Source organism: Maniola hyperantus, chromosome 18, assembly GCF_902806685.2.
Source record: "Maniola hyperantus chromosome 18, iAphHyp1.2, whole genome shotgun sequence".
Classification (NCBI taxonomy): Eukaryota; Metazoa; Arthropoda; class Insecta; order Lepidoptera; family Nymphalidae; genus Maniola; species Maniola hyperantus.
In genome coordinates, this window is record NC_048553.1 from 10,053,279 (window position 1) to 10,075,219 (window position 21,941).

The 21,941-nt window shown below is 37.0% G+C and overlaps 3 protein-coding genes across 7 annotated transcripts in view; 2 read left to right on the top strand and 1 right to left on the bottom strand.

Annotated features, from left to right (window-relative positions):
- The window catches only part of Atpalpha (sodium/potassium-transporting ATPase subunit alpha), a 94,678-nt gene extending 88,072 nt beyond the window's left edge, over positions 1 to 6,606 (bottom strand). For 3 of the 5 annotated variants that reach the window (XM_034978008.2, XM_034978005.2, XM_034978006.2), the window contains exon 1: positions 6,497 to 6,578. In XM_034978008.2, coding sequence (XP_034833899.1) covers positions 6,497 to 6,520 — 24 coding nt within the window. In that variant the 5' untranslated portion in view covers positions 6,521 to 6,578. Of the gene's footprint in view, positions 1 to 6,496 lie in introns of all 5 variants that reach the window. The other 2 variants (XM_069504517.1, XM_034978010.2) reach the window with 1 other exon arrangement.
- Positions 6,607 to 6,867: 261 nt separating this feature from the next.
- Positions 6,868 to 21,941, top strand: part of alpha-Man-IIa (alpha-mannosidase 2) — a 30,832-nt gene continuing 15,758 nt past the window's right edge. The window contains exons 1-5 of the mRNA XM_034978004.2: positions 6,868 to 7,362; positions 7,574 to 7,840; positions 8,075 to 8,222; positions 20,545 to 20,719; positions 21,306 to 21,607. Of these exons, the coding sequence (XP_034833895.1) occupies positions 7,231 to 7,362; positions 7,574 to 7,840; positions 8,075 to 8,222; positions 20,545 to 20,719; positions 21,306 to 21,607 (1,024 nt within the window). The 5' untranslated portion in view covers positions 6,868 to 7,230. The remainder of the gene's footprint in view (positions 7,363 to 7,573; positions 7,841 to 8,074; positions 8,223 to 20,544; positions 20,720 to 21,305; positions 21,608 to 21,941) is intronic.
- Positions 11,089 to 16,917, top strand: LOC138403602 (uncharacterized). Its single transcript, XM_069504782.1, has 2 exons — positions 11,089 to 11,726; positions 12,810 to 16,917. The coding sequence occupies exons 1-2, from the start codon at positions 11,606 to 11,608 to the stop codon at positions 16,817 to 16,819; spliced, it is 4,131 nt and encodes a 1,376-aa protein (XP_069360883.1). The 5' UTR covers positions 11,089 to 11,605; the 3' UTR covers positions 16,820 to 16,917.

The window sequence follows — 21,941 nt, forward strand, 5'->3', positions numbered from 1 at the left end:
GTCCATAGAAGACAGAACATATCTCAAGTTTAGTATATCAGCGATTGCCTATTAAATTTGACCATTAGACACGGCATAGCCGGCCGGATTCACTCGGCAGCGGCTACCCACGGCGGCTTATAAGGACACGCTCTCATTCCCGACATCCTACGGGAAGCGTGGCCACTTGCGTCAGTGGCTGAGGTCCTTGCTAGACGATCCGTCAGACGATTACAAGCAACTATGTAAGACTATCTATCGCTAGAGAGATGAGAATGGGACTAACTGACATTGTGTAAAGTGTCCGGGTCGAAGTGGCAGGGCAGAGCATGTCTATAGGGCCACAGAACCGATTAACCTACTGTTCCTTAACCATTTGAACGGAGACTACGTATTGGGAAGAAATATGTGGAAGACAAATATGCCGCTGCGCAGGACCGACGACATCCTTATAAAATCGTGGGGCAGACCTGGGTAAGACTAGCACAACACCGTAAGGAGTGGTGTATGTGTACATCAAGAAGCCTAGTATAATCAACGGTGGACAAAAATTAAGGGCTGACAAAGAAGCGTATGCATTTGTGGGCTAATTGTGCCTATCAAGAAAGGGTGTCCAAGTGTTGTAGCAATAAGTCGAAACATCACCACAAGTTTGCTCAGACAATTTTCAGGCATCAGGCAGTTCGCAAATGAGGTCAAAGCAGCAGCAGCCGAGTGAATCGTAAGGAGTGGCGAGCGAAGAAAACGCCGACATCTGTATCATAAGAAACGTCGTCTTCTGGCTAAAGCCGATTTAAATAAAATTGAGTTTCAGTCATGACTTCTCAGTAGGCTAGGCTACCAAAGGCTGAGCTTGACAAGTCGCTTCGCTACCGAAAAATTGATGGTTTGATCTTTGACTAAGGGCTCTCGGCAGCCTAACGGTATGGTGGCGGTATTTTGGCTTTTGACTAGGTATAACTCTAGGATAAACTTTGGCATATTCGAACTTAGGTTTTTTGGATTTCTCTTTTGTCCTAGGAAAGTTGTTTAAGGTTAATCATCTTTTGAGTGGTGCATACTCATGATGTTTAAGTACTTACTAAGAGTTCAGATAGCTGCATCTAGTTAAAACAATAAAAAAAATTTTACAAAAAAAATAAAAACCGACTTCGTTACACAAACACTAAAAATTGAAAAATAATTTAATTTATTACCGATTATATTATGTATACAAGAGTTAATATAGTTCCATAATAATACTTTTTGGTGCCGGTGCCAATTATTAGCTTTAGCTGCGCGAATCGTCTAGACTTCATATTTTTATGGGACTCCACAATGGCACCTCATTGGCACCGACCCCAAAAAATATTATTATGGAACTATATTAACTCTTGTATACATAATATAATCGGTAATAAATTAAATTATTTTTCAATTTTTAGTGTTTGTGTAACGAAGTCGGTTTTTATTTTTTTTGTAAAAAAATTTTATTTCACAATTTTTAGTGGCCCCATGGAATTATGCTGACTGGTTAAAAATCTACTGTTTACTAAGCTATTACACTGATCGCGAGCAATTTACTCTTATCCGTTGAGGAGTTCCAGTATCTATCTTCGAAGATGTTCATCAGATCTTCACCAAATTGAAATGGGACCAATTTGGAAGTATACCCTTTCAAACAAAAAAAGAATTTTCAAAATCGGTCCAGGCGTTTTCGAGTAATCGGGGAACATACATACATAAAAAAAAAAAAAAAAAAAAAAAAAAAAAAAAAAAAAAAAATTCCGATGAATTGAGAACCTCCTCCTTTTTTTGAAGTCGGTTAAAAATGAATATGCTAGTTACTTATACAACGAGGAACTTGTGGCATACTGCACATATTAAAATTTGCCTTTTGCTCGTACATTTTATACGGACGCAGTATAACTAAATGAGAATCTTTTGAATAGCGCGAACGCCAATGTGAGCAAAAACGAGACCGGCTAAGTTATTCAAGTTGGTCCCATTCATCCTGCGATGTGTGAAGTGAATCACACAATGATTATCATGGGATGGGTTATAAGGTCGGTCTATTCACGTGTCGGTAATGGTCGGTAGCTATGCGCTCTGTGGCAATTCTTTATGGGGTTTGTAATGAATATAAATTATTATTCACATAGTAATGGAGTAAACATCATCAAGGTCAACCCATTGCCGACTCACTATTGAGCACGGGTCTTCTCTCAGAATGAGAACGGTTTAGGCTAAAGTCCGCCATGCTGGCCCAGTGCGGATTGGCAGACTTGACCCTTTGAGAACATTACGAAGAACTCTCAAGCATGCAGGTTCCCTCACGCACAGACCTTTATTAAAGGTCTGTGCCCTCACGATGTTTTCCTTCACAGTTAAATCAATAACTAAACTAATAAAATAATGATATTAAACTATTTTTTTTTATTTATTATTATTGTTATTATACTAAAAAATTCCCACGGGATTTATAAAAATAGAATTTCACGTAGGCTAAGTTCCATGTACCATCTATTTGGTACAAATTTATCTTGCATCTCTTGTAAAACTCGGGATATCAACCTACCCATGAGATTAAAAAAAAAACATAAATCCACGTCTATGAAGTTGCGGGCATCATCTAGTATAATATATATCTACGAATATGTCTGGCAAAAAGCGAAATGTTCTACGGCAAGTGCAACATAGGTATAAGAAAGGACAGGAAACATAGAACACTGAGGTGAGGATATATTATATTATTATGATAGATGTCCGCAATAAAACACAACCTACTCGCGCGTGTAGGTATTTTTCCTACACGCCACCGGTGCAGCAATGACATAAAATACCAAAGATACAGAGTTCCTGAAAAACTGATTGCTGATTTCTAATTCGAACCGCTAGGATATGGAACGATCTTCCAGCATCAGTTTTCCCCTCCAATTTTAATATGGGTAGGTACCATCAAGTCAAGAGTGAATAGGCATCTTCTAGGCAAGCGCGCTCTGTCTTAGGCTGCATCATCACTTGCCACCATGTCTAATTGCAGCCAAGCGGTAGTCTATAAATTTAAAAAAAACTTCTTCCCATCTAGCTTGAATTTTTTTTTAGAATAGAATAATTCTTTATTTGCATAATGTGGTACATAAGATGTTAAATCTAAGAAACAGTCCAGCACATTGGCCATGGCGGCGTACAAATATAGTTAACAGTTGAGATTATTGAGTGTGACTAGATATTTTTTTATAATACAGGCAAATCATAAAATTAAACTTAGTAAGTAAGAGTAATAAATAAAATGTCAAAACCAAGCCAGACTGTGCTTATTACTTTTAATGGCAGGTGCTTTCAATAGGCACCACCATACAATTATGCAATGGGCAGAGCACAGATCGAAAAACCGATAGACGTTGGGTTCCAAGGTGCTAGAATGGCACTGGACAGCGCAGCGTTGGAAGACGCACCAGTCACTACTAGATGGACAGACGACATCAAACGAATCGCAGGGAGTCCCTGGATTCATGCAGCGCAAGACCGTGGCATGTGGAAAGCCCTACAAGAGACTTATGTGCTTATGTCCAGCTGTGGATGTCTATCGTTTGATAATGATGACGATGACACAAAGTTCCTTGGAAATATGTGCCAATTTACAGTACACTATGATTATAACCTACAGCGCTCGAGGCTAATCCCTGTGGATACCAAATCCTAAAAGTATACTCACAAAAAATTAGAAATATGTTCGAATAGTTCAGAGCGGTGTCGGTTTTGACTCGAGAACAGGGGAGCGCGGAGTATACGTCACTGGGGAACCGTGTTTGCAGAATTTGAGCAGTTTAGAGCTGGCGTTCATAACAAATGAATCGTCTGACGGCAATATGTCTCGCGATTCCTGCAAGTTACATATAATGAAAGAAACTGTAATTCTGTATGTGACTAAGTATCTTTTCACAAAAGTGACCTACCTACCTACTTTATCTAAGTAAGGTATGAAGGTATCCAATTTGCAAACTGCTAGTTGGAGAATTGAGCCGCGCTGTTGTAATCTTTCAAGTACCTATCATAAAGCTTTACACGAAGTCAAAGTCAAATCATTCATTTAAAGTTGGTACCATTGTACACTTTTTGATTGTCAATTGTTGAATTTCTAAGACAATGATGTAATGGTGATAATTAATTACATAAAAATCTAAGCATAAAAAGCTACTATGGTTCCAAACGCACCAAGAGCCCACATCAAACTCAGTCCTTTACACGCATACGCGCACGTACTGCCGTGCGTATCCATCGCGAGTTATGTATATCCGACTATAGCTGAACAACTTTCGTTGGATACTAGATATTCAGCTACAACGCCGAATCCTTTCGTCAGCTCTCGCTGGACTCACGTATGTCTAGGCTTTAGTATATCAATGCGGCGAGTTAACCTTGGGCAAAGATGAGCGCGTCTTGGAGCGTGCTTGTGTCCTCTGGCACAAATGCGGATGCGCTCAATTGGCGTAGTGGCCGGTATCGAACCGCGGTAAACACCGCGCAAGGCTGCATACGCGTTTTGCCGACTTGGTCAAATATTCATTAGGACATTGGAACCAATATTTGAAGTTATTGGTCTATTTGGACAAAATAATTAATTTCAAAGAAGCTGCAACAGCAATGTGCAGGACACATAGTTCGAAAACCGATAAGACGTTGGGTCCCAAGGTGCTAGAATGGTAACTTCACAACGGAAAGCGCAATTAGGAGGACAGACGACTTCAAACGAGCCGCAGTGAACCGCTGGATATAGGCGGCACAAGACCGTGACGTGTGGAAGTCCCCACAAGTGACCTATGTCCAGTAGTGGAAGTCTATCGGTTGACGATGATGATGATGATGACTTAAATACGTCACACATAAAAATTTGGTCAAATATTTATCAATACATTTGGACCATTGAATTTGAAGTTAATGGCAAATTTAAATACATTAATAGATCAACTATTCATTTGGAAAAAACTATTTCAGTGTATTGGATATCGGAACCCACTAAATTACCATCCCAAGAAAATCGCTATCTGTTTACCATTATTATTTATTTGTGATAAATGGAATTTGTCACAATCCTTAGCAAAGAGGAATATACAAAGACTTTGTAGACTGAAAAAACTGTTAAAAGAATCCTTTTTGAAAGTCATTTAAAAAAAAGTGCTTATTTATTACTTGTCTGAAAAAACTTCACACACCTTTGAGAAGATTATAAAGAACTCTCAAGCATGCAAGTTTCCTCAAGATGTTTTCTTTCACTGTTATAGCAAGTGATATTTTTATTACTTAAAACACACATAGCTCCGAAAAGTTACAGGTGTGCCTGGGACCGAACCCTCAACCTTCGATTAGGAGGCGGACGCCCTAACAACTAGAAGGCTATCACAGCTTCCATAAAATAACTTATATCATGTTTTTATATTATAACTAGCTGATGCCCGCGACTTCGTCTGCGTGGAATTAGGTTTTTAAAAATCCCATAGGAACTCTTTGATTTTCCGGGTAAAGAGTAGCCTATGTCACTCTCCAGGTCTTTTATCTATACCCATGCAAAAAAATCACCTCAATCTGTTGCACCATTGCAACGTGATTGAAAGACAAACCAATAAACCAACAAACCAACAAACAAACACACTTTCACATTTATAATAAAGGTACCGATTATTGTAACACTTGACTCTTGAGCCAGGCAGGGTTGTTTCATTAGTTCATTACATAATGACCTAAGTTGGTGTTACTTGTTTGAATAAAATCTAGTAGTTGTCTATCCGCCTGATTGCAGCAAATATTACTCTACTAAATGACAACCATGAGTTCCTCCCCAGTTCTAATAAATAACAAAGTGTAATAATTAAGCCAAAGTACATAACACTATACGCATTATAAAGATGTTCACTTCAAGTTCAAGTAAATCACTAATCTAGCTTATCTTTTAACAGTTCACTGAAGAGTTATGATAATCATAGAATCATATTATCTAATTAGTGAAATGTGATTTTGTGACCATAGGTATTTTATATAGAAAAAGGTTAAAATGTATCAGTAAAAGTGAAAATGAAAAGTAAGTAGCAAAAAATCGATAAGTACTGAAGGTCGAGTCTTATACTTTTGATTTATAACAGTTATAACTTAACTTTCTGAATAGAAATTGGCAAATGAAAGAAATCAATAACCTAGTCTGCTTAGTTAGAATAGTTAGGCAGTAGTTTATAAATCAAATTTTTGTCCTACAGTAAACTCCGAATTCAAGTTAAATCGTTGCATAAAGTAGTCATAAACATAACTTTGTTTTAACAAGAACATTATCAGCAGTACTTTAATTCAAAATATCGAGAAAAGCCGCCTAAATTGAATATTTTGTTTTGCGTTAGCAAGGGCGTGGTCTTTCGTTATTTACGCAATCCGTAACGGCCAAATCTATATCTTTTATAAAACATTGAAGCCTGCACACAAAAAAGTATCACATCAAACCATCTAAATGATAAATTAAGAAGTAAAATCTAATAAAAATCGTACTTACATCGAGAGATTCCTTTGACGCCATTTTCACACAAACATAAATTGACGTTTAAAATTGTTGTTGACGTTTGCTATCAAATAATTTCAAAATCGATAATACACAAGTTTGGATACACGCAAAATTATTTTTGTAAAAATTATCTAAACTCCAAATACTCTAAATAATCAGGGAGAAATTAAGTATTTGAAAGCAGTTTTTGTATTAAAATGGTAAACTGAAGATGATATTTGTTAGTATTATAAATTTATTCAAAATAATTATTAATGTCTTTACGATTCATTTTACGCACTGAATAATTTTACGGACTGTCAACTGTCAAGTTAGAAGAGTTGCTTGCGAATTTGACAAATTGACATTAGAATAAAATGTAAGCAAAAAGGAGCATAACGTAGTGTAAATATAAATTAAAAATAAACCGATAAAGTATAAATTGTAATTGCTACTGCATCGATAAGACCAGTATTCTAAGCGTATTTAAGCCGAGTGACAAGAACTGAAGTGGCCGTGCTAATTAAATAAATATGTTTTTCTTTTTATCAATTCGTGCTTACTTAATTCTTATCAACTACAATAATAATTGATAAAATTATAACTTGCTACTGTAATTATCCTGTGAGCTACGTGTACTTTATTAAATAGTTATAACCATTATGCCTGCCTTAAGTTTTACTGTATAGCATGTGGCAAACTAGGAATATTAATTAATGTTTTAAAGTTAAGGTACAGGGAACAGGATGAGGACGAGAAGATTATCGGCCTTTTTCTGGGCAACGTGTATTATAGCGTTTTTGTTCATATTGTATGTAGTAACAGATCTCAGCTTCAAACTACCCAGCATCAAACCAGCAATGGTTGAACTTGATGATGTAAGTCAATACTTTTCACATATCTATGTAACTCAGAAAATATACATAACGGTTTTCATTTAAGTTCTTAGGATAAATTGGTCATTATTAAAAAAGTTCTCACTTATTTCTTGTTTTATTTTACTTTGTTGTGGTATTTTACACAAATTTTTAAATATACTTTTCATATGCTCCATTAATAAGTACAGAAATATCTACTACTTTATTCTAGAACAAATGGACATCATTTGAAACAAAACTACGGAACATAGAGAATGGACTCAACCAGCATCATTCTGTGGTGGAAGAGATCAAAAGGTCTATGGATCAGATTGTAGAACAGTCGCAAGAGGTCCACCCTCCATTGAAGAGGCCTAAACCTGTCTTCAAAGAGAAAATCAGGGACTTTAAAGTGGTCGGAGATGAGCCTCCAAGAATGCATAAGAAGATAGATATGTCTTACTGCCCTATATTGCAGACGTCAAAAACTGATGTGCAGGTAATATGATGTATTCTTGTGTTAACTTAACTAGCTGATGCCCGCGACTTCGTACGGGTGGGTATAGGTTTTAAAAATCTAACTAAAGACTAACACTTTTCACATCCAATAAAGCGTGAAGCTTGTGCTAGGAATAGGGTAACGCCTGGGGTTTGGTTTGGTTCCGGATTTCAGTCCGCTCCTTTAACCGTTGAGCTATTGAGGCTTTATTTATTGCACACCTATCTTTTACAGATGCTATCAATGTATGACAGAATCATGTTTGATGACATAGACGGTGGGGTGTGGAAGCAAGGGTGGAACATAGAGTACAAAGACAACCAGTGGAGCAGCAAGAACAAACTTAGAGTGTTTATTGTGCCACATTCTCATAATGATCCTGGTATGTAGATGACTGCTGTTTATTATAACATCTATAATATAAAAATGAATCACTAATGTGTTGTGTCATATAAAAATATTTTTCACCCCCAATGCGCGGGTGAAAAATTAAAAAAAATTACAAAAATAAAGAAATTTATTTATATGGTGAGGTAAGGTGGAGAATACTTACCTTTTTCCTTCCAGCGGGCAAATAAGGGGTAGGAGAAGGATGGCCCTCCCCTACAGTATAAGATAAGATTCGGGCGCCAGCCAGCCGGAGGAACGACGCACGGATAGCCGAGCAGAGGCCTGAACCTTTAATCTCAAGGCAGGGATTTCGGGCCTACTCCGTCGTGGACTCTCTCACGAGACGACAAATGTCAGATAAATATGTTGGAGGATCAAAACAATGAAAAATTGTAAAAGTTTTTGAATTATAATATAATTTTCTATTTAAAATAAATTACTATGAATAGCGTCCCTACGTTCCTTGCCTTATCTTAATTCTACGAAATATAGGTACCCTTTACATTATTAAATATTAGACCTAGGGTTATGAAAAATTTGTACTAAAATTAATAAAATATATCGTTCGCCACGCACCGGAGGATATTTTAAAGAGTTCCCTGATTAAGATTTATAAACCGACGCACTAGATCTTCGGATGCAGGCCGATTTGTGTGAAAGGACATTTCAACACCATGTTCTAATCAGGTTCCACAAACACATATTTTTGAAGCAAATCACCTCATAGTGCGATAAATAGGGAAACACAAGGGGAACACATGGGGAACACAGGGGAACACATGGGGAACACAGGGGAACAGCTGCAACAAGAAAATTCTAGTTAGTATATAATTTTCTTGTTGAAAATTGTATGGCGCAATGAGGTTATACAATTTGGATACTTACCGCATTAGCGCTGTTATTTCATAATATCCATATTAAGGTGAAGCCTTCAAGGCCGAAATTACTGCTTTCTAGGCATTTCGCCACAAAACGTCTCATATTTCATAAAAATCCGGAGAGAGCCGAATATCACGTACGAATTTTGGAAGAAAAGTGACAAGTCATTAGTCATGTCAAATGTCTTCCATCAATTACTATAAATTTCGTTTAAAAAAAAAACAACTGTCAAAACACTGATCTATGGTCTCCTTGAAGATAATAATGGGTAGAGGTTATGTTACCGATGTAAACAAATGCCTGTCAGTGTCAAAATTCTATTGCAAAATAAAAAGGAAAACAATTATAATAAAGGTGTAACGAGACCGTCTAGGTACACGTTACAATTTCCCCTTTCTAGAGAAAAAGAAAAAAAAAAATTTTTTTTTTCTTTACCCTTAACAATCCTGTAAGGCAAAAACGAAGGGAACTACCAAACAAAAGAAGAATTAAATATCTAAATTCATTCAAGCCAAAACGACCAAATAATCTTTAATAAATACGGATTGAGAAGCAATCCTTCAAAGCAAAAAAAATTATCTTAAACTAAAATTGCATAGTATTGGCATTCAACTGACCAGACACGTAGCACCAACGCTGTGAAATGGTAAGCCAAACTAGCGAAGAAGAGAAGAAAACTTTCTAAAGAGTGTGTGATTAGAATTGGCATTCTACTGACCAGATCACTAAGCACTAACGCCGTGAAATGATAAACCAATCTAACACAACACTTAGCCTAAACAAAAAGAGTCTAGAGTTAGTCTGCACCCGTTCAACCCGCTGAGGCACCCTCGCCGCGCATTGACGAACTAACCTAGCTAAAGGGTTTTCGGAATGGTCTGCAACTGGACAAAGCACTGGGCACCCTCGCCGCGCAGTGTCGAACCACCCAAAATGATGCACTACAAAAGAGCGACATCCAAAACACCGTCCTGCCTAAGCAAGGACATAGCATACATGTCCACATGTGTGAGACAAGGCTGAATATGAGTACTAAAGACCCATCCAAAAGAAAATATTTACATCCACTTGCCCGTTAAACAGACACAAGCAGGAGGATAGCATGGAGCATGTGCCAACCATGATCCCACAAAAGAGCTGTACATATGTACAAAACTACTTGACTGATTAAAACAGAAACAAGCAGGAGGATAATACGGGGCATGTGCTAAACCGTAATCCCACATAAAAACAACTGTACATATTTACAACAAAATAAGGTAATACGGTGCAAACAAAGACAACCGCAACCAAAAATAAGTATAGGATTGACAAAGGAGCCAAAAATCCTATACAAAATGAGCCCTTATAAAAGAACTACAAAGATAAAAATGTACAATATATACACATAAAGTAGTGCGGGGCAACTGCATAGCCGCAAGCTACAAAAGGATAGGATTGACAAAATAGCCAAAAATCCTATAAAATCAGTAGGACTGACAAGAAGTGTCAAAGAATCCTACTCAAAATGATTAGTCCTTATTGTGTTAGCTTGTGTTTAGTCCTTTTCAAAATAAAATTAATTTTAAGTTTTAATTTTGTCAAATTTTAAGAATATCTTTTATATGGTATCTACCTGTACTATTCTTTGCCAAATCTTTCAATATATAAACAGTATCTGAAATTTTCTTTATTATTTTACATTTAACAAATCTAGGAGCTAATTTAGCTGAAAAGAACGAAGCAGCATTGGATTGCACAAAGTTGCGCCTCCAAACTATGTCTCCAACACAATAAGAAATGACTTTTCTTCCCACATTGTAGTATTTGGCATTACGTCTATATGATTTAGCCAAATTACTAACAGTTTTATCAAAAATATTACTCAAAGTAAGAAGTGCGTCCGAATAATCAGAACGACTACCAATGTTCAAGACATTCGCCTGCAATAATAGTGCGAGCAATAGCGCAAGAACTTTATTGGCTATTTTTCTACAACAGGACATTTCTCTTCGTATTATTGTTGGTTTGGTGTGACCTGTCCCGGAATTGTCTCCAGTTTTAAATTAATTAAATAAGTGTTTAAGTTCAGTTCCTGTATTTTTACTGACCTCTAACAACCATTAAATACATTGGTCAGCTTCGCCCCGGATTGTACCAGAAATTCCAGGTCATGTGTGGTGGTCAATTGGTCATAGGTTATGGATTTGACAATGTGTAAATTTTAGTCAAAGTTAATCTTAAAAAACTGTTAAATTGTGATAGTATGTGCCTAGATTAAATATATTTTAACATTTAACGTTTAGTAGCATGTTAATAATCAAATAGATATAGATTTCACATTGTAACATTGTCTAATTTTACAAACCTAACTGAGATTTTTACAAACTTTGACATTAAACTATTGTATCAATAATTGTTGTTTTAGGTATCTAACTGTGTAAAAATATAAATTGTTTATATAGTTATTACATTATTATTGTATCAAATTCCAGGTTTTGCACTCGTCTCCCAAGAATGGCCGAAATTAATGAGTTAACGAAAAAACGGAGCAGTTATAAAGGTCGGATTACAATTTTTTCTGGTTATTTGAAGTCATTGGAGAATAGCACCGTGTCACCATCTGCAAAGGATATCAGTGAGTTGGAATTACGCATAAACAAGTTAGATTTATTGTACTCTCAATACGATGAAACTCAAACTCGGTTAGAGTGTATCTCGGATAATGTTGACCTGCAGTTGGCAGAACGTGAAGAGTTTGAATGTAGATATTACAAGGCCTTAAGCCACGGACAGGAGATGCTAGCAAATTATAAAAAGTCACAAGTGCCACTTCCTAGCGATGATGGTTCACGCTGTAGTAGACTGAACCCTGTCAAGTTGCCTACCATCCAACTTCCTAAGTTTAGTGGTGCATATAACAATTGGCTGGAGTTTAGAGATACTTTTACCAGTCTAATTCATAATAATGACGACATAGATGACGTCAATAAATTCCATTATTTAAGAACATCATTGGAGGGGTCTGCCGCTGTGGTAATATCATCCATCGAGTTTTCGTCTAGCAACTATAATGTAGCATGGAAACTCATGTGTGATCGGTTTGATAATAAACGTTTGTTAATACAGAACCATGTTGCTGCCTTATTTAATATCGAACCGGTCACACGGGAATCTGCTTCTAATTTGAAGCACATTCTCGACCAATTTAATAAAAATCTCCGTGCTTTAGAGATCTTAGGTGAACCGATTAAGGAATGGAGCACCCTTCTCATTTACATTATCACTCATAAGTTGGACAGTACAACTTATCGTGAATGGGAGGAGTATAAAGGCCGCTTAGACAGCAAAAAACGCATAGAGCTACAGGACTTCCTAGATTTCGTTAGGATGCGTACTAATATACTTGATACAATAGAATTTTCGCGTCAGACACCCCAAAACAACTCAAATAATAAACAGTCAAAACTAAAGGCTATGGTGACCACACAAACTAATAATAATTTAAGTTCAAAGGACTTTTGTCCCAAATGCAGCGCCGTGCATAAATTAAGTACTTGCCCTCAATTTTTAGCGTTGAGTAATGAAGAGCGCCTGCAGTTATTACCTACCTTTAAGGTATGTTTTAATTGTTTTTCTAAATCCCATTTTTCAAATAATTGTAAAAAAAATGGGTGTAAAATTTGTAAAAGAAAACACTCAGTTTTAGTCCATGTTACAGATAAGCAGAAGCCGGTTGTGCATAGCGAGAGCCCTGAAAGTGTCAGCGCGACTCCCTCCACCACAAATCCAAATAACTTAGCGTTATCAGCGAGCGTGTCGTCCGCGAGTCTTGAAGTAAACAGTCGCCGCGGGGACGTTATATTATCGACTGCGCTAGTTAAGTTATATGATTCAAACAATCGCGAACATATCGGACGCGCTGTTTTGGATTCTGGTAGCACTTCCAGCCTACTGTCAGAAAAAATGTTTCGTCAGTTAAATCTGCCTTATAATCATATCGATCAATCTGTACTGGGTATTAATAATGCGTCTACGCATATTGATAAAATATGTCGCTTGCGTTTGAAGTCATTAAATGATACATTTATGACTAATTTAAATTGTTTTGTTTTGCCGTCGTTAACAGATAACGTGCCGTGTCGTTCACTCGACATTTCAAACCTTAATATACCTACTGACGTTTGTTTAGCGGATCCTCATTTTCACACACCGGCGTCAGTGGATTTAATATTAGGTGCTGATATTTTTTGGGACATTGTAGGATCGCAAAGAATTAATTTAGGTAATAATAAGCCTACCCTTTGCGAGACTAGGTTAGGGTGGATAATTTCTGGCCCGATGAATAACAGATTTTCCACATCACATCTGCCTAACCATATACAATGTAATTACGTTAACACTTACCCTACCACTGATATACTAAATCAAGATATTCAGAGTCAACTCGCACGTTTTTGGAATTTAGAAGAAGTAAATATTTCCAGTTCATCTAGTTATTCACCGGAACAGAAATTATGTGAGGAGCATTTTATTGAAAATACTACTCGCTTAGAGGACGGTCGTTTTTGCGTGAGAATCCCATTAAAGGAAAATCCTAGTGTTTTAGGCGATTCTTTACATCGAGCCAAACAGTGTTTCTTGTCTTTAGAACGCAGGCTTCTTAAACAACCAAAACTCTATGAAATGTACCGCGAGTTTATGTCCGAATATGAGTCTTTAGGTCACATGTCAGAATGTGAACTTAATTCGGATAGTAATGCACATTTTATCCCACATCACGGCGTGTTGCGTGAGAACAGTGTGACTACTAAATTAAGGGCCGTGTTCAATGCAAGTTCCTCTACCACTAGCACTAATATTAGTCTAAACAGTATTCAGATGGTAGGTCCGACAGTGCAGGACGATTTGTTGTCCATTCTTCTGAGGTTTAGGCAACACAAGTACGTTATTTTAGCCGACGTGGAGAAAATGTATCGGCAGATACTTGTGCATCCTGATGATAGGTATTTACAGCGTATAATATGGCGTGACAACCCTAATCAACCACTTAAGGCATTTGAATTAAATACCGTAACGTATGGTACAGCAAGTGCACCTTTCCTTGCTACCAGATGCCTTAAGCAGCTAGGACTTGAATGTAAGGACAATCAGATCGCTGAAATCATCCTTCACGATTTTTACGTTGACGATCTGTTGAGTGGCGGGGATGATTTAAACGTAGTGCGTAACATTCGTAGTGAAGTAACGGCTACCCTCGCCTCTGCTCGCTTGCCACTGAGAAAGTGGAAGTCTAATGAGCCTCAGTTAGTTTCAGAGTCCACTGAGTCCACGCATGATTTAAATGTAGGGGGTAACGAGCCAAGCAAAACTTTAGGTTTAGGATGGCAACCTGAATCTGATGAGTTGCATTTTCCGATCGGTACTTCGATCACAGTAAAGGGAAGCTCAAAACGTGATGTGCTTTCTGTAATTTCACAGATATTCGATCCATTAGGTCTGGTCTCTCCGGTCGTTATTAAATTAAAAATTATATTGCAAAGCTTATGGTTACAAAACTTGTCGTGGGATGACCCATTGACGCCGGAGATTCAAGAAGCTTGGTGGGAAGTAATTAAAAATCTGCATGTTTTGGCAAATCTACAAGTACCACGTCGCGTATTAATAGATTTGTTCGTGCGAGTAGAGATTCATGCATTTTCCGATGCGTCGGAAAGGGCTTACGGGGCGTGTCTCTACGTCCGTAGCATTGATAGTAGTGGCAGAATCTTAGTGCGGTTATTACTTGCTAAGAGTAGGGTGGCACCCATTAAAGCCACAACTATCCCTAGGCTTGAGCTTTGTGGTGCTCAGGTTGCAGCGAAGCTGTATGAAAAAGTTACTAGCTCACTTAGAGTTAATGCAGCGTGTACTGTTTTTTGGACCGACTCCACTATTGTATTAGGTTGGCTTAAGATGTTGCCGAGTAAGCTACATACATTTGTTCGCAATCGCGTTGGCGATATTTTAGAAAAGACCGGTGATTGCGCATGGCGACACGTTCCTACTAAGCAAAACCCAGCGGATTATGTGTCACGTGGAGTCAGTGTTGACACTATTCAGTCTCTCGATATGTGGTGGTCAGGACCAAGTTTTTTGAAGGAACCTAGCAGTAATTGGCCTTCTACGTCAGTACATTCCGATTCGCTACCTGAAACGCGTACTGAGTTGTCGTGTTTAGTTAAAACGGAAAATTCAACTGAATTTATTAATTTTGACCGTTTTTCAAATTTTAACAGGCTTAGACGTGCAATTGCGTATGTGCTACGTTTTGTTGAAGCATGTAAAGGACGACGTGCTACAACCAATTTTCTCACTGAAACTGAATTAAATAATTCATTAAACGTCATTATTCGCACGTCTCAGAAAGAATCCTTTGCCGAGTATGATATTTTATTGCATAAGAAAAACTTGCCTGCGAAGAGTGCTTTATTAAAATTTAACGTGTTTCTAGATGAGAATAATTTAATGCGGGTTGGCGGTCGTATCAGCAACTCAGAATTTTCGTATGATAAAAAACATCCTTTAATTTTACAGTCCACTCATCGATTCACTCAACTATTATTTAAATACGAACATACGAAACTCATGCACGCTGGGCCACAATTATTGTTGGCTTCGATCAGAGAAGTTTACTGGCCAATCGGTGGCCGTAATTTGGCAAAGGCTACTTATCGTCGTTGCATTCGATGCACACGAATGAAAGGAAGTGTTGTCGCTCCTATTATGGGTGATTTGCCGCGGCGGCGACTTACTCCAGGTGGTTCCCCCTTTGAAACCGTTGGCGTTGACTATGCAGGTCCTATATCTTCCGCAAGTCGTCAAGGACGTGGTTGTCGTATTGTGAAAGTGTACATCGCCATTTTTATATGTTTCACTACCAAGGCTATTCATTTGGAATTGGTAGGTGACTTGACAAGTAATAGCTACATTCTAGCTCTACGTAGACTTGTGGCTCGTCGCGGAAAACCACGCCATCTATATTCTGACAACGGAACTTCATTTATTGGGGCGTACAATGATCTAACCAAGTTTTTGCAACAAAATTCTGACTCACTGTCCAGTGAGCTTTCAAATGAAGGAATTAATTTTCACTTTATTCCGGCGTATTCTCCTCATTTCGGCGGTGTTTGGGAGGCGGGGGTAAAATCCACCAAATTTCATTTATTGCGAGTGCTAGGCAACAGTCATTTAACTTACGAAGAATTGTATACGACTTTAACACAAATTGAGGCAATTTTAAATTCGCGACCACTTACTCCTTTATCTTCGCATCCAGACGACTTGACCCCACTGACCCCTGGCCATTTTTTAATTGGGCGTCCGCTCACAGCTATTCCGACTGAAGATTACCAAGGACGCAAAGCGGACACACATGTGACCAGATACAAAAGAGTTGAGCAACTCCGGCAGCATTTCTGGGCGCGATGGAGCAAGGAGTATGTTTCTGAACTCCAGAAACGTACTAAATGGCAGACACCATACCATACATTGGAACTCAACTCGTTGGTCCTTCTAAAGGAGGATAATCTACCTCCCTTAAAGTGGAAACTGGGAAGAATTGTGGCTCTTTTTCCTGGCCCCGATCAAGTTGCACGAGTGGCTGACGTAAAAACTGCAAGCGGAACTGTGAGAAGATCGTTTTCCCGCATTTGCCCGTTACCAATTTGTGAAGTCAATCAAGGTGGTTGAAGGTGCAGCCTTCAACGCCCGGGGGCATGTTCAAGACATTCGCCTGCAATAATAGTGCGAGCAATAGCGCAAGAACTTTATTGGCTATTTTTCTACAACAGGACATTTCTCTTCGTATTATTGTTGGTTTGGTGTGACCTGTCCCGGAATTGTCTCCAGTTTTAAATTAATTAAATAAGTGTTTAAGTTCAGTTCCTGTATTTTTACTGACCTCTAACAACCATTAAATACAACCAATAACTAACTCTGAAGGATCAGAGATAGAATTAAATTTATGTAGGGACCCATCGAGGAAAACTTCCCTACCAAACATAAGAAAATTAGGTGTGTATCCGGTAACTAGATTAATAGTGCCATTAATAGCTGCCTGTATATGGGGCAAATATTTAGACCAGGTTCTATGATCGTTCTCAACATAGCATGCTATACAAGTTTCAATAGTCTTATTAAAGCGTTCAACTGGGTTATTCTGAGGGGTATACAAAGTGTTATAAAATAATTTTGGAATGTTATATTCTTTAGCAAAGTGTTTAAAAGCTCTAGAGGTCATCTGAACTCCATTGTCAAGTATGCAAATCTTCGGAACGCCAAATTTCAAGAAAATTTCCTTTTGTAATAAGTTAATTATTGTTCCAATAGTTGCTTTACGCATGGGTAAGATCCAACAAAATTTAGAAAAAACATCTACCACGGTAAGTATGTAAACATAACCTGTATAAGATCTCGGCAATGGACCTACAATATCAAGAGACAACATAGTCATGGGACGATCGACCAATTTAGGGTTAGACATGAAACCTAAAGGAGCTGAAGTTGAATGTTTATATGCTTTACACTTATCACATCTATTTATATAATCTTTGACATCTTTGAACATTCTAGGCCAAAAGTAATGCATTCGCAATTTTTCTATGGTTTTATGAATACCAAAATGAACCGAATTTAAATCATCATGATTATTTCTAATAGTTTCTAAAATATTTTCTCTAGGTATTACTATTTTCCAAGCTAAATTTTGATTTAAAATAGATTTAGGCTTGACATATTTATACAAGATATTGCTTTAGATAATAATTTAGAAAAGTAGGCAATAGGATGTTATTGACATGAGTCATCATCTTGCATCAGAACGTTAATTAATTTAGTTAAGGGTAAAAAGTTCGAAATAAATCATCTGTAATAATAAAATCTATGTGACAAAACAGTTTGTTATCAAAATCTGTCCAAATAACCGATCAGAAAGTCTTGTAATTCGACGGTGCATTTATCACATCAAATGACATCCTAACGAATCCAAACAACCACGACCTAGGACTACAAACATGGTCTAGTCAATGAAATTCAAAAAAAAAGTAAAATAAGTAGGTAAGTATAAAATTTAGAAAGGAAGAAATCATTTTCTTGTAAATGAACAATGAAATTCTCCGTTTTTAAATTTGGATAAAATGTCAAAATAATATAAAAGTCAAAACCAAGGATGATGTCAATAAAATATTAAAGTTGTTATTTGTCGCTGTGCACCTTACATTTTCCAAGAAAATTGGCCACGACGACTCCTATATAGTATTAAGGTTAAATTTCCTAAGAGGAAATATACCTATTTAGGTAGTTGGCATTAAGGGCAATATGATTAAGAACTCTAAAAGACAAAGACTTACCAAGAAAATATGTTAAGTTAAATTTTGAAGATTGAAATGCTTGTTTACATAATAATTACTTACAATTTGTGATGAACTATACTCCGTTCCAGACATACTAATAGAATCTTGACCGAACATGGTAATGTTTACAAAATCTATAGATATACAAAGCTTTATCATTAAATTTCACTCGCAATAGATAATAAGTAATACACAATATACCTCAAAATAAGCTACGCTTGATTAACATGAAAGAACACTTAAATTAGCTATGCTAGGACAAACATCTTAGTATCTAGGCATACAATAAATAGGTTACACGGTTACAATACACCTTAAAATATTACAAAACACTAAGTAAGACAAGAACGACGGCAATTAAAATATTGATCCACCAAACCATGAGAATCAACACGACTAGGATCCCAAAAAAGAATCAGGTCTCTGTTCCAGGGCGACAAATGTCATATAAAAATATTTTAGTGGATCAAATCAAAAAAAGGATTTGAATTATTTTCTATTTATTTTATATTTAAAATAAATTACTATGAATAGCGTCCCTACGTTCCTTGCCTTATCTTAATTCTACAAAATATAGGTACCCTTTACATTATTAAATATTAGACCTAGGGTTATGAAAAATTTGTACTAAAATTAATAAAATATATCGTTCGCCACGCACCGGAGGATATTTTAAAGAGTTCCCTGATTAAGATTTATAAACCGACGCACTAGATCTTCGGATGCAGGCCGATTTGTGTGAAAGGACATTTCAACACCATGTTCTAATCAGGTTCCACAAACACATATTTTTGAAGCAAATCACCTCATAGTGCGATAAATAGGGAAACACAAGGGGAACACATGGGGAACACAGGGGAACACATGGGGAACACAGGGGAACAGCTGCAACAAGAAAATTCTAGTTAGTATATAATTTTCTTGTTGAAAATTGTATGGCGCAATGAGGTTATACAATTTGGATACTTACCGCATTAGCGCTGTTATTTCATAATATCCATATTAAGGTGAAGCCTTCAAGGCCGAAATTACTGCTTTCTAGGCATTTCGCCACAAAACGTCTCATATTTCATAAAAATCCGGAGAGAGCCGAATATCACGTACGAATTTTGGAAGAAAAGTGACAAGTCATTAGTCATGTCAAATGTCTTCCATCAATTACTATAAATTTCGTTTAAAAAAAAAACAACTGTCAAAACACTGATCTATGGTCTCCTTGAAGATAATAATGGGTAGAGGTTATGTTACCGATGTAAACAAATGCCTGTCAGTGTCAAAATTCTATTGCAAAATAAAAAGGAAAACAATTATAATAAAGGTGTAACGAGACCGTCTAGGTACACGTTACAGTTGGTCATCGCAAATCTTGAGAACAGCTGAACCGATTTCGCTAATTCTTTTTTTATAATATTTCTTGAAGTACGAGGATGGTTCTTATGTAGAGAAAAATTTAAAAAAAATGAATCGACTGTTAGGCGGAACAAAGTTCACCAGGGCAGCTAGTATTTGTATAAAAACTTCAGTTCTACATATCTTTAATTTATTTTAATATATATAAAGCTTAGTGTTTTGCTCACACTCATTAATTTAGGTTTTAGTTCTTTATTCCAATTCCAAATATACATGTTTTACGTAAATATATTTCCACATTCCTACCAAAATTTTATCAACATTTATCTTATCCCGACTAATATTATAAAGGCGAAAGTTTGTATGTGTGTATGTTTGTTACTCCTTCACGCAAAAACTACTGGACGGATTTGGCTGAAATTTGGAATGGAGATACATTGGACCCTGGATTAAGACATAGGCTACTTTTTATCCCGGAAAATCAAACAGTTCCCGCGGGATTTTGAAAAACGTAAATCCACGCGGACGAAGTCGCGGGCATCAGCTAGTTTAAAAATATGGCTAATAATTTCAAGTTCGATCATTCAAATCTAGTCATTTATAATTAAGGCCATTGTAGGCATGTCTTTTGAAACTTAGTAAACAACTTTTCGAATCTGATAACAATGTTTTTGAATTTATAGAAACAAAAAAATTAAGCAATTAAATTTTCAGGATGGATCAAGACATTCGAGAACTATTACAAATCACAAACAAGAGCCATATTTACAAACATGATGGAAAAGCTGAAAGAGGGTGTTGGCAGGAAGTTCATCTGGGCAGAAACCAGCTACCTGTCGCTCTGGTGGACTTCTGATGCTACCAATAAAGAAAAAGAAACATTCAAAAGGTAAATAATTACTAACTGTTCATATTTTTTTTACTTTGAATTCCTGGATTTTTCCTGCTGGGGAAGTTGCCTCCAAGCAAACGTTAGTCTGTCCTCCAATTTGTGGATTTAGGTTTTTTAAAATGCCATGAAATCTCTTTGAGTTTCCTGGATAAAAAGTAACCTCAGTGATGCAAGCTATCTCTATACAAAATTGCATTAAAATCGGTTAAACATGGGCCCAGTTGGAACTCGTGTAATAGATTTCCAGTGATAATAAATAAAGTCGATGTCCATCTTCGGGACCCAAGATACCTCAGTATCTTTCGTCAAAATCTGTTGGGCCGTGAAAAGGTAACAGACAGCTGACACACTTTTCAAACTCAAACTCAAATTATTTAATCAGAATGGGTAAAATTTTACGCTTCGTGATTGTCAAAATTTTAATTTGTAAGATGATAATATACTTAAAACTAAAGCTACGAGGGTTCCAGGTCTGAGAAGAGCCCACAACAAACTTAGCCGGGAATTTTTGCATTTATGGTATAGTATTAGTATGGATGGATAAGTATATTCAGTAAATCAATATTAATATAATTTCTTTTAGTTTACTAAACTCAGGACAAATAGAAATCGTAACCGGCGGATGGGTTATGAATGACGAGGCGAATAGCCACTGGTTATCAATTGCTCAACAATTGACAACCGGTCACCAATGGTTAATCGAGAACCTTGGTTACATACCCAAGAATGGTTGGGCAATCGATCCATTTGGCCATTCAAGTGGCCAACCATACTTGCTCAAGTTGACTGGCCTGGAGAATTCTGTGATACAACGGGTACATTATAGAGTGAAAAAGGAACTTGCCCTGCATAGACAGTTGGAGTTCAAATGGAGGCAGTTATGGGGTAAGTTCTCCAGTTCCTTCTACAATCTTTTTCTTCAAAAAGCTTGGCTTTAAAGCTTTTACTTACCTAACTAAGAATATAAGACTACCAGTTCCAGTATCAGTACCAGTTGTGCTGCTAGCGGCAGAGTGAACTAGAGTGAAGAAACCCGATGTGGGTGAGCGCGGATGACATGTGGGTATGCGGGGCGTCCCCCCGCCTCATACCCTGATTGCCATCCTACTACCTATAGTGATACATGATACACCATTTAAAAAAAATTATATTGCTGCCCTTGAATTAAAATCTTGTGCCTTACCTATCAGTCGTATGTATTGACGTCTCTCAATACAAC

Excerpts from the sequence above, each read along its gene's own strand:
- LOC138403602 (XM_069504782.1), top strand. The coding sequence starts at position 11,606 with ATGGCCGAAATTAATGAGTTAACGAAAAAACGGAGCAGTTATAAAGGT. Across the intron at positions 11,727-12,809 it reads ACCATCTGCAAAGGATATCA|ATAAGCAGAAGCCGGTTGTG; the intron begins GTGAGTTGGAAT and ends TCCATGTTACAG.